This window comes from Podarcis melisellensis (assembly GCF_964234715.1).
Source record: "Podarcis melisellensis genome assembly, chromosome: 1".
NCBI classification, from domain to species: Eukaryota; Metazoa; Chordata; class Lepidosauria; order Squamata; family Lacertidae; genus Podarcis; species Podarcis melisellensis.
Window position 1 is genome coordinate 116196557 of NC_138528.1, and position 13011 is coordinate 116209567.

General features: G+C 40.0%; 1 protein-coding gene across 1 annotated transcript in view; it reads right to left on the reverse strand.

Moving 5' to 3' along the window:
• DYNC1I2 (dynein cytoplasmic 1 intermediate chain 2) overlaps positions 1 to 13011 on the reverse strand; it is a 33532-nt gene that overhangs the window by 2368 nt on the left and 18153 nt on the right. The window contains exons 6-14 of the mRNA XM_081927497.1: positions 8136 to 8225; positions 7734 to 7896; positions 7543 to 7642; positions 7009 to 7134; positions 6210 to 6356; positions 5156 to 5269; positions 4212 to 4345; positions 1985 to 2129; positions 747 to 887 (exon numbers count right to left, since the gene is read on the reverse strand). Of these exons, the coding sequence (XP_081783623.1) occupies positions 747 to 887; positions 1985 to 2129; positions 4212 to 4345; positions 5156 to 5269; positions 6210 to 6356; positions 7009 to 7134; positions 7543 to 7642; positions 7734 to 7896; positions 8136 to 8225 (1160 nt within the window). The remainder of the gene's footprint in view (positions 1 to 746; positions 888 to 1984; positions 2130 to 4211; positions 4346 to 5155; positions 5270 to 6209; positions 6357 to 7008; positions 7135 to 7542; positions 7643 to 7733; positions 7897 to 8135; positions 8226 to 13011) is intronic.

The window sequence follows — 13011 nt, forward strand, 5'->3', positions numbered from 1 at the left end:
GATAGGAATTAGAGCTCCAAGCCTTTAAAGATGACAGTTCCAACTTACTGTGTCCCTCCTCCTTTGGATAAAACCTTGTCTATGTGTGTTGAATGTGAAGTGCATGGGCAAAAATTACTTTAGTACAGCCAATCATCACCTATACATCAGTTAAGTGTGGTGGGTTCCCTGCACAAAAGTAATATTAAAGCAGTACTTAAAGCACTCAATGGCAGCATCACGTTTGGGTTTTGTACTGTGCCCAACACAGTGTTGGTGCTACATTATTATGCTGTTGTAAGAGCACTAACAAATCAGTGGGTAGATTCATGAAGCTGTAGTGAGAGGTTTTTCAACCGTCTTATGGTGTCATGATGAGCGATGCACAAAGAACCTGTCTTCACTCAGGAGATAAGATACCTGGGAGTACAATAAATGCAAGAAGCTGATCTTAGCCAACGTTCCAGCAAGTACAAATAAGAGATGGCGCATCAATTTAAGTGCATTCCTTTTCTTGTTATTTACAGTGGTCTCTGACCTCACAGAATATGGGCCCACTGTACTCCAAGTGCGGTGGCCAAGGGAAAGGAATATGCATACACTGGGCAGGATTCTCCTAACCAGTCTTGTAAATAGGATGGGAAGGCAAAAGAACTTTAAAATGTATGTACAAAAGATGGGCTGCAGTTACTAAAAGATCACAAGTTTGTTTTAAGGCTGGTGAACTTATTTTCAGATTTGGAATAGCCAATATAATCTGATCCTACCTCAGTATCGTTGTTGAGATTCCATAGGTCAAGCCTTCCCATTCCATCCACACAGGCAAAGAGGGCAGGGTGGGTGGGTGACCACATCACATCGTAAACATAGTCTGCGTTGTCTTCAAATGAGTACAGAGGCTTGTTGTTCTGAAGGAAAAGAAAAACACACAAATTGATGTATTTCACGATTCAGAAAACAAAAGCTAGCAAGGTAAATAAGACCAAGTACTGTATTTTTCCATGTCTAAGACTAGGTCCCCCCCCCTAAAAAATAATGTCCAAAATTTGGGGCCTCTTATACACGGGGGCCATCTCCCCCCATTTTCTTAAATTGGAGTCCCCAAAAATAGAGGGCATCTTATACATGGGGGCATCTTATAGGTGGAAAAATACGGTATATAAACATCTCTCATCCACATTGTCGGCAACTAATGTAGCAGTGTGATTAATTTTGAACAAAGCAAGGAAAAGGTTGGCCAGAGAACCTTTTCCCACAAAAAATAATAAATCTTGTGGCCAAGTAAAATGAAAACAACCTCAGTTTTACCTCTGCAAATATTGCCGTCAGGTAGAAAGAACGTGGTCTAACATAGGACTTTAAACTCTTCAGTTTTATTTTATTTGGTGATACCATTTGACATAAAGCAGACTGGATCCATTTCTAAGCAACCTCAGATTTCTGTGAAGCTAGCATCTATCAGTGTTACAAAGATTGTAATTCTCAAATGTTAAGGTCTAACTGCAACTTACTGCTGATAATAGGATTATATGAACTGTGTGCTTCTGAAACTGCAATGTAATATAATTTAGTATTTTCTTGCTTTGCACATTTTCATCTTTGCTTAATTATATATATATATATATATATATATATATATATATATATATATATATGCATGCACAGTATTTGATGATGAGAAATATGACATGCCAAAGTTCAGCAGAGCCATGGAGAGCCTCAGCAAGAGGTTGTAGGAGATGGTGGGAAGATCCATGTTCATATGAATTACCTCAGCCCAATATGAACAAGGTATTTTTTTAAAAAAGGATGAATGAATTTATGTCTAAATGCATTACAGGAGAGATACTGAAAACAGATATTCCTATCACCATTGTCAACAGAACTAATGCGGTCCCACATTACTGTTTACATGATGGTTGCCTATACAGGCCAACAGATGGGACTGTGGCTTACATTGTTTCCTCAATAAATTGAGACAATTAGACGTCTCAAGTTCAGATACCTTAGTAGTCCAAAGCTTTACAGTCCAGTCAAAAGAAGAAGTGACAAAAAGATGGGAAAAGTCTACAGGTCCAACCGCTGCATGGCAATTGATCCCTGTGATAGGTCCTTGGTGACCTTCAAACATCTCGCTGATTCCAGCTTTGCTGTTGCAAGAGACACACACACACACACACAGGAATGAATTTTCTTACGAACAAGAACAACAAAATCGTAAATAATTTGAGATACATTTTTTAAATGATAGGGTAGGAACTTAATAAACATATGCTTACCCAATAGATGTTTGCCCTTTCAAAATCAATACACTGGAATCTCAGTTTTTGAGCGTCTCGAAAGTCAAACGTTTTGGCTTTCGAACTCCAAAAACCTGGAAGTAACTGCTTTGCTTTTTGAACAATTTTCGGAAGCCGAACGTGCCACGAGGCTTCCATTTTGTGTTTCCCTATCATATCAAGGCTTCCGCTTTCAGTTTTCAAACATTTCAGAAGTTGAACGGTCTTCCGGAATGGATTACGTTCGAAAACCGAGGTTCCACTGTACACTACTAATAGTCATAAGAACACAGGAAGAGCACAAGAGCATTCTCCCTTCCTGTGGCTTCCACCAACTGGCCTTCAGAAGGATACTGCCTTCAATTGTGAAGGCAGCGCACAGCCATCATGCTCAGTAGTCACTGACAGCCTTCTCCATGAATATGTCTAATTCTCTTTTAAAGCCATTCGAGTTGGTGGCCATCAACTGCCCTCTGCGGGAGAGAGTTCTATAGTTTAACTACGCACTGTGTAAAGAAGCACTTTCTTTTATCTGCCCCGAATCTTCCAACATTCAGCTTCATTGAATGCCCACATGGTCTAATCTACTTGTCTACTCATAGGCGCCGACTCCATGGGGCCTGAGGGGGGCCCCATTCGTTTAAGAAAATTATTAGTTATATTATGCTTTGTAAAATCACAAAATTATGTTGGTATTTTTTATTTTCCTTGTTTGACGATAGTTACCTTTTAAAATACATTCAGTAATGAGTTAAAACAAAGCCACTCCCGATCTAGAGAGGGGGTGGGGTTGCGGGCTCTCGACCCATCAACGATCTCGCAGGGCTGGCGTCAGCCCCGAGAGAAGCGGGGATTCCCCCTAGCTCATTAATATTCACCGCCCACGGCGGCAGCCAATCGGCTGCCGCAAAGGGCGGGCCCTCACAGCTTCACTTAAGGTTGGGGCAGCCCGGGCCTCGCCCCTTTCATTCCCCCAGCAGCAGCGGTTTGGAGGTCTTGGGCCCCCCCAATATTTTTTATAAGTCGGTATGGGCCCCCGCCCCCCCAATATTTTTTATAAGTCGGCGCCCCTGTGTCTACTTGTCCATCTACTTTCTCTGTGCCCTGCAAAATTTCAAAAACTTCTTTCTTGTCACCTCTGACTTGCCTTTTCTCGAAATAAAAAAAACCCCAAAGGCTGCAATTTTTCCTTGTAGTGGCGTTGCAGAAGTGCCCCTGAATATAGCTACATACCTCAGAATTTTAAAATCACATATTAAATAAACCTTGGGGAAATATGCCACCTCAAGATACAAAACAGTGCTTAAGAAGTGCTATGCCATCTGATTAATTCTCTCACAGAAAGTAAATATTTGGGCCACAAAAATGAAGACGTTGCCGTGCACATAACTTTCAGAAATATGCACATGTTCCTGGGTCAATTTTCAGTCTGAAACCAGGGCATTCCCAATAGTATCAATATTGATTAAATGGAAGAACCACCAATTTTGGTTAGCTTTAACCCAAAGTGCAATAAAGGAAGGGCTGGTGTGTGTCTGAGCTGAGACTGGAGCCTCAATTTCATTTAAGAAAGCAATTGATAAGATACAGCCAGACAATTTCAAAACAGATTGAACAGCAGGAGACATGCTACCCAATTTAAGATTGGTGCGTGATACTACTGTACAATTATCTACAGAAGTGAGGGTCTGGGATGTTGTGCCATGATTCAAATGACCAGAATGATGGCTAAACTTCATCTCCCATTACATAATTCTAAAGCCATTTTATCCAGAATAAGGGAAATATTTATGCCAATAAGAGGCTTTCTGGAACGTGAAAGAATACTCTGCATTGTTTATACACAATTGCCCATATAACTGTTGGGGAACTACCTCAAACCTGCTTTATCTTACAGAACATAATAAGAAGGGCCGTCATCCTTTAAAAACAGGGGTCCCAGTTTCTATTCACCTGCCATGGCGACATGCTGTGTACACAGAGCCTTCCTCACTTCCAACGACAAAGTTGTTGACATCACCAACAGGGAAAGACATACAAGTGACAGCTACAGCCTTGGATTGCTTGTGAACTAGCTCCATGCTATCCTGGGGAGAAAAATATCACATACAAATCTTTCCGGTTTGCTGAGAACTTTCTGCCAAGAATCAAGTAGGATTTTTTGATACTAGTTTCCAAAGAAACATTTTTTGAATCTTGCTGCATTCTTATTCTCACGTTTAAAGCATTTGATACAATAAAAATGCACGAACTGCATAAAAACAGGGCATGGCCCTGTTTTCTCAGAACGTCCTGGAGGACCTAAGATCTACACTTAGAGTTGGAAGGGATCCTGAGGGTCATTTAGTCCAACCCCTTGCAATGCAGGAATTCTGCCCCCAGCCATCCTTGGCTTAACATATGAATTATATAAATTGTGCCCTTTTCACATGGCTACCTATGCTATAAATTTATATCCCACTTTTACAAGGAGTCCAAGGAGTGCGGCATGCAAGGATCTGATCCTCATTACTGACCTGCAAGATACCATGAAATTATCATTTGCAATTAAGAAGTCAAGCATTTGATTCCGCAAAACAGGCTGGAGGGGTGTCGTGAGGCACGCGAGGAAAAGCAAACCAAATTTTAAAACGAAGTGCAAACTACAAAATATATAGACAGAACCAACCAAAATGTTTTGTTCGCCAAGCAAGACTAAGGTAATTGCTAACAGGAGAAAAAGTCCCTTGGTGACACTGTCATGGTGCAGTAAAAGCAGAGCTGAACGTGCACCTTGCAAATGGGAGAAGCCAATCCCATCAAAATGCTAATGTTCTAAAATTATTTTCTGCACATGCACAGAACTCTGGTGTGAGACTGCACACGGATCACATAGAAGCAGCGTTTGATTGTTTTACCTGTGGCTGCGAAAGCATATCCAGACTCCACGAGCAGATTTTTCCATCAGTCGAGATGCTGATAAGGTTATGGGCATTCTGAGTCCCCACCACATTCACACAATACACAGGATGCTAAAGCAGAAGTGGGCCACGTAGATTAGCAATGTTTCGTCAGGGTAATTTACAGACAACTTAGCGCAAGTGCAAAATTTAGCTTTTAAAATGACATTTGAGAAAATAGACAAGATTATCTGGGTACCTAGCTCACTTTCCACAGATGCTCCCCAACAGGGGTTTGAGTTTCGTGTGCAAGGTGCCTAGCCCTTCTGTAGTGTTACAAATTTAGCTGAAAGCACAAACGGTGCTGTCAAGAGTTAACTATGCCATTTATTGGGGCAGTGGGGCGGAGGGAAGAGTGGCAAACAAAAGCTGTGATGAAGAAGGGACTGAGCATAGGTTAAAATGCAACTAAAGGAGATGGGGGGGCATTGAAAGGAGTTGCTATAAGTCCTTAAAAAGTATTATATACTTTATCAATGGTCACAAAGCACAGAACATAGCTAAGTGAGCTCCTTGGTCAGACAGGCTGTGTTGAAAGCATAATTAGTAACTTCTACAGCTCAATGTTTTCCTAGTAGAACTAATATGCCTCTGAATATGGATGTGGGTACAAATGGACAGTTACAGATACAACGTCATGTCTAATACTAATAAATGTAGAGAGCACTTGGAAACTGGAGAAAGCACACGTGGATAAGTGGGAATACTTTAGGGCTGAGCAATATTCAGTGGTGGGTTGCCTTTGGGGGAGAAAGGGTAGCTGAATTTGTATCTGATTATCTGAAGAATTTAATAAAAACAAGCACGTGAAGACCTAACTTTAAAAAAAGGTTTCTAATATAAGAGCCTTACATAGAATATTTTTTAACATAGAATGCTGCAAAATATGAATGCTTATTGTTTGCAGCCTTCAAAACATAGTAACAGATATCACTACTCATCCTACATTAATGGGTTAATTTGAGAATAAGGAAGTAATTTGGGGGGGGGGGATTGATATTCCATTCCCTACCGTGTGAGCAGCAGCTGAAAGGGGAGTTCTCTGAACTGGTGTTCGCTTATTGCTGCGATTATCCCATAGCACAATTTGTCCTGAGTATGTGCCACCAACCACCAAATTTGGATGAAATTTTGCAAATGTAGCCGACATCACTGCTGACTGTAACGGCAAAAAAGAAAAGTAAATGCTTTTTCTATATTTCAATTGTTACTGAAACCTTTAGAATGATGTTACAATATCACATTAGAATGATGTTACAATAGAATGATGTTACAATATCACATTACATTTTAGCAATGGTTTGTGAAGTTTCAGAATTGTGAGATTTTGAAAAACACAATAGCAAACTAGACTAGTACATTTTTAACTTTCCACCAACCCATTTTTTAAAAAACTGGATCTCAGTTTTTCCGCCTGAAAACATGTGTTTTAACTTAGCTTGCTTTAAATCCTCGGGCTACGAACATTTTTATTCACAGGTCTCGTCGCACATTTTAAGACCACAGTTCTTAAAACATCTCCTTGCATTTGACACACAAAAGAAGCTTCCTTTTATCCATTCAGAATACGAAATACAGAACTGCAACACACTTAAATAATCCAAATGGTGTTAGAAAGGCTGCTTGCTATAGACGAACCTTTAAAAAGGATTAATGGATTCCTCAGATGTTGACATGTATTTGCAAACACAAGCGGTTTAAAGTTCAGGCCTGCCCAATGAAATCATTATGCTGACAAGTAGAAGGCGGCTCATGTCCACATTCATTAACATAAAATTCTTAGTCTGGCAAGGCAGGAAGTCACATCATACCTGGCAATGAAAGACATACTCTGGAGTTGTTTTTTTGTACTTCATGTTCCACACAAGGGCCACCCCATCAGGTTCATGAGGAGCATCTTCGTTGTTGTTGTAAGAGGCTACCAGCAACTCTGGATACTGGATTCAAAAAGTAATTGAGAACAAAAGGGAAGATTGTTGCTTACAGAGGTAAGATCAGCCAACTTCAATTATCATATGACTTAAAATTAAGCTACTAAGGTCAACCTTGTTAACTAGACAGCTACAGCTAGAATAGCAATTTCAAAATTAAACCAACAATTCAGAACCAGTAGACACGGAAGAGTTGTCTTCTATTTTGATATATGCAGACTGCTCAGTTTTGCAACTCATACACTTCTGTTACGCCTTAGCAATGCCTTCTGCACATTATTCTTTCTTTTTGCGCAATGAATTAAGCAACTGTGCATTAAATAAACACGATGACACTGCAACTGCAGGTAAATGAGAATAACGTCTGCTAAAGAGTTTCTAGAAGAATGGTTTTTAATGAAGTGTTATTGTTACCTGAGATGACCAGTCCAAGCAACTAACAACACGATGCTTTGACCAACGCTCATCAAAAAACTGTCTGTTTAGGGACAGTTTAGCACCTGCCTGAATTTCTCTGCAAGAACAATTGAAGAGGGCAGACTTAGGATCACTTTCAGTAAGATTAAAACAAACCTAGCAACACATTTGTAAGATTCCCATATTACCCTTCTTTCTCTTCCAGGTCTCGCCCACTGTAGTCAAAGAAAATGTTAATTTGCTCAGAAAGAGCTCTTTCCACAATTCTTGTTGATTGGTCGAAGAAGCTCAAAAATTCTTCAGAATGCAAAATTTGTTGCTTTTCCTCTTCTGTCAGTTCATGAGGGGCAACTGGGGGAAACAGATTTGGAGCTTTATTTTTAGATGGCAGACTACAAATAAAATCATTCTAATCTTTAAAATAAGTGTATGTTCAGATTTTAAAAACAATTATTTAAGTTCTGTACATTAAAAAAAATCTTCACACACTGTATTTATATTATTATATAAACCTTCTTTATAATTCTGCACCTATTAAAGAGAGACACAAAGTTGAGCAATAGTTTAAATGTGTTATGATACATTTGTACCTTCCTCCTCCTCCTCCTTTTTCAATGTTTTTTCTTCTTCAGGCTCAACTGGTGGTTTTTGTACCACTGCATCATCTTCATCTTCTTCATCTGAAAAGAGCAAGGTTGTCAACATTCTGAGCACTGTGCAATGCTATGTCAGGCAAAACAGTTTTGTGTATATATTATATATTCTACCTAAAGCAGCTTTTTTGCTAGAATGCAATAGTTTAATTCAGGAATTGCACTTATTAAAGGAGATGACAGTAAGCTGGACATACCACAATTTTCACAACAAATTCACAAAATGTAAGCCTGTGCAATCTACAGTAAAACCTCCCAGAAACTATTCAGAGATTTCAATTTTGAATTCCTAACCTCTACCCAGCATTTGTCATTCAAGACAGCATATGCAACCACAGTTTTATGTAACGTGCTGACATATTAATGCTGCTGAATAAAGAAATCAAGTGTCTTAAATAGCCCACAGAGTCGCTGCTTCCTTGTGATATAGAACCATCAGTGTCTAATGGTTTTTTCATACAGGAAAGATGGCTTACATTAGTTTTCAGGATGCTAGTCGGAGAAGCAAATTTTCCTAAAGATAATAGCACAGACAGATTACATTTTATTTTCTGTCATTCCAAATGCAAGCCTCATTATCCTTATCATGTTTGCCAATGAGAATTTAAAAAGCAAAATGTGTTGTTCCTTAATTGCAACAAATAACGTGCTGCTGATGTTCTGGAATACTGAGAAGCCTGCTTTTTACTTTATTTCTTTTTTGCATTACTTTGAATTAGGACACCCTAAAACACAACTTTCAAAACTGCAAGTGTTACAGCATATACATTGCAACTGCCTTTTCCTTCTCTGTTTCCAGGGGTAGGTTTCTCAAAAGACTTTTTTTCTTTTCTTTTTGGGTTAAAGAACTATGTCATCTGTCTGCAAGAGAAAGGCAGCACGCCTCGTCACAAGTAATGAGGCAGGATTCAACAGGGACGTGTTTGTTGCAGCCATCCCTGTGACCCATGTTCAAAGTCACCTATGGGGGATAAAAAAAAACGAAGACTGGTCAAGAGATGGGAACCAGCTGCCAAGCTCTGGTCCCAGCAGCCAGGCCAGCTGACTAGACAGCAGCAACCAGATGGTACTGCTGGGATTGTCTCTCCCTGCTCTGAGGTGGCAATGGGATGGCACAGCATTTTTCTGCCTGACTGCTTCCAATCATGTTTTTTCTCCAATGGCAAGCCTGTGCAATTACTAGCTCTCCAGGAGGTCTACAGACAAGCCTTTACCCTGCAAACAAAAATACAGCTTGTAGGGCCTACCAGCTGCCAAACCACACACATAGTGATAGGCTGAAGCAAGATCTAGGAGAGGAAAAAAACATTCCCAATTCCCTAGTTTAGGCAATAAAAATATATCCATACCTGAAGGAACAAATGCTTTAAATGACACTATATAACACACAATAATACAAACTCCAACTTAATCAAAATGATAATGACGTATGCCAATCCCACATTATATGAAATTGAGCGATTTTTACGTTCTGACAAGTTTACAGAACTAGGATAAATGGCATGAATGATTTCAATATATGCTCATACTTCTGAACCAAATGGTGAAGGTTAAAATCTTTCCTTTCAAGGGCCTCAATCAGCCACAAAGGAAAACAGTAATCACTGTCTTTTCAGCCAGCCCAACCGCATTTGTCAGCCCTTTCTCCGTCAATGCAGCCAGAGCAATCAACCTGCCAAACATTCAGAATGGAAAAACAATCTGAAAATACAGGGTATAATGCACCTGCCAGTGAAAATGGCCATTTCAAGAAAAGCTAGTGATCTCAGTGACCCTGCTGAGGAGGCGGTGGTGCAAAGGGGAAAGAACGCGTAAAAGAATTCTTAGTGATCTCCACTCTCTTGCACATTGACATTTCCTTACAAAGCATGCCAATTACAGCTTTTGTGCTACTTAAAAAAAATGAAAGCTTTTCTGGGCAAAATAATCACACAGAGAAGCAGAAAGACACTGCTCCTTTTAAGATGAATTTGTACATACAATGGACTATTAATCAGAAAACTGGATAACTGAGCGATTCTGTGCCGTGTGCCTCAAACAAGATTTCTCCCCAAGCACTGGTGTAGGGAAAATTGATAAATGCTTAATTTTCATTTAATAGATGAAGCACTGCAAATAGCAAATTACAAGACAATGATTGGATTAAATAATTTGGTTGAATTAAGCATGGATTTTTTCCTTTGCATGCAGACTTGCTGCGGCAAACAATGCCACTGAGACTACAAAGCATGCATTCCCCCTCACCCTTTCTAAGTTGTTTCAAGCTTTAATGCCATAAAACTAAAATTAAACTCCAGCCTCCCAGCTCTGTCATAGCACTCTGATTCCTAAGTACCATTTTCAGTGACAGAAGTCAAATCCTTGTTAAATGCAAATGGTCAGCCCTTTAGTGCCTAAGTGACCTCATCCTTTACAAATATTACAGAGAAGAGATCTTGTCGCTAGTTGCCCCTCCCTTTTCACATTTTCAGCGTAGATGGCACATATTATGCAAACAAGATCCAAACTCATTCTCACGTAATACTCTACATTTGCTGTCAGTCTCTAGGAATTACTATTGCTGCATTCCAGCGCTAGATATGTTATAACAGCAATTACTTAAATATACATTAGATGCACTGGAGCAGTTTCTCATCTCCAGTTAAGACACCGTATTTTTAGATGTACGTATGTGCCACCATATAGATGACAGGGAACTTTCACCCTATTATGGTCACATTAGATTACTTAATAGCATACTGGCAGTGGAATCAAACCAACCACAGTGTAGCCAGAAGACAGTTTCCCCTTAACCTAGTTTTTATTAACACTCATAGCAAACAAAATAGAAACAGAAATGTTACTTCACTTCAAGCTGCTATCTACATACAACTCATTCCGTAATTCCACCATTGCAGCGTAAAAGGATTGATTTCAATTATTCCTTCTGCTGTTCTACAAGTTTTAGCTGACTTTAGCATCTAGTAACAAATTTCTGGTTGCCATGAATGCCCTCCCCAACTTGGGGATAAAACTCTCCCTGGCGTTGTACTAAGCCTCTGGCACTTGGAAGCAGTACCCGCTGTTTTCCAAGTGCCTCTGAAGCTCAACATGATGTCAGAGATGACCCCTCTGTCCATTTTTCACCAAGGTGAAAGATATCCTTGTGAGTGGTACAATGGGGATCACATTTTAAACTCCTCACTGCCTCTCCATTGCTCCCTATAATCAGTTAACTTGCCAAATTGAGTTGTCTTCTCCTGTACAGCACTGTGAAAATGCAGACCAGGGATGGAGAACCTGTGGTCCTCCAGATGTGATGGACTACAACTCCCATCACCCCTGGCATTAGCCAAATAATAGAATTTAGAGTCTAACAACAGGCCCCTCATCCTTGATACATACTTGATACACCTGAGCATAGCTCAGTTGGTGGAGCAGGAACTTCTTAATCTCAGGGGTGGGAGCCCCACGTTGGGCAAAATATTCCTCCACTGAAGGGATTGGACTAGATGCTAAGATCCAGCTCTACAGTTCTATGATTCCATGAATTCATCAAAATTCTTTCCCCTTTGATGAAAAGTCTAGTTCACACCCCAGGTTTCTCTTGCCTTGACTACTGCAACCTTGTCCTCTCTGGCTTTCAATTATTCCGCTTCAGCCGTCTCAACTCTATCCAGCAGTCTACTGCCAAAGTAATTCACCTCTTCCATTACCTCCTCAAATTCCCACATCAGCTTCCTGCCATCTTCTGCATCCAACACAAATTACTTACTTTCAAAGCAAACAAAATAGTAAAGGGCAAAATGCAAGCAATGATAAAACAGCCACACATATCCTGTAATTCTCTGACTCCTGTGAGTTGGGTCACTATTATTTTCCATTTGGGCTGATGGCAAAATGAGTCTGACAGCATACTTCAAGGATCACCTGCTCTTGCATGAACCTGCTCCATATCCCTCTGATATCTGAAGTTAGGTAGGTAGCAATGGGAGAGGAGGCCTTTTCAACTGGGGAACCTTTCCAAGGCAGGCTCGGGTGGTGTCTTCACAACCCTTTCTGCACCTGCTGAAAAGTTATTTGCCAAAGAATTTTATGTTGTCTGCCCTTCTTTTCCACTGGACTTTTAACTCCTACAACTTGTGATTGTTATTTTCTTATATTTACTGCATTTTATGTCCAATGCTGTATTCCACTTTGCAAGCTAAGACTGAAGAGTGGCTAATAAATGTTTTAGAAAGTAGTAATAAACAAAAAACAGGCAATCCATAGTCTTCTGTTGATCTGCCCGCATCTTACAAAACACCCCTGCCTACTGCCTTTGCTTCTCCATCTCTGCCATGCATGGTCATCCAAATGTCACTGGTCCTTTAAACAAGTTTGCCTTCTCTCTTGGTACTCTTTCTGTCCATAACATCTGTGTAACAGCACACATCCCCCTTCATTCAACCTTTGCCTCAAAATACAACTCTTTGGTGAAGGTTTTTGATCAACCTTTAGCTTTAAATTCCTGCTAAAACTAAGCTTAAATACGTGTACATGAGCACATGTCCTCCCACCCTCATTCTTACTTACATCTCCTCCCCGGTTGTTGAATTTTAGATTGTAGGCACCTCAGGTATAAGAACTGATTTTCTGTTTGTTACTTCATAAAGCAGTGAACACTGATGGCAAAAATAAAACCACCATATTGTGAACAGGTTATGCAAACAGACCCAAAGCTGTACAACTATTTCTTCTCACTAACATACATTCCCCCAAAAGCATATTATCTGGGAAGTCAATCTCGTAATGACCAAGGCTTGCCACCCCTCTTTAACATCCAATGTATTCA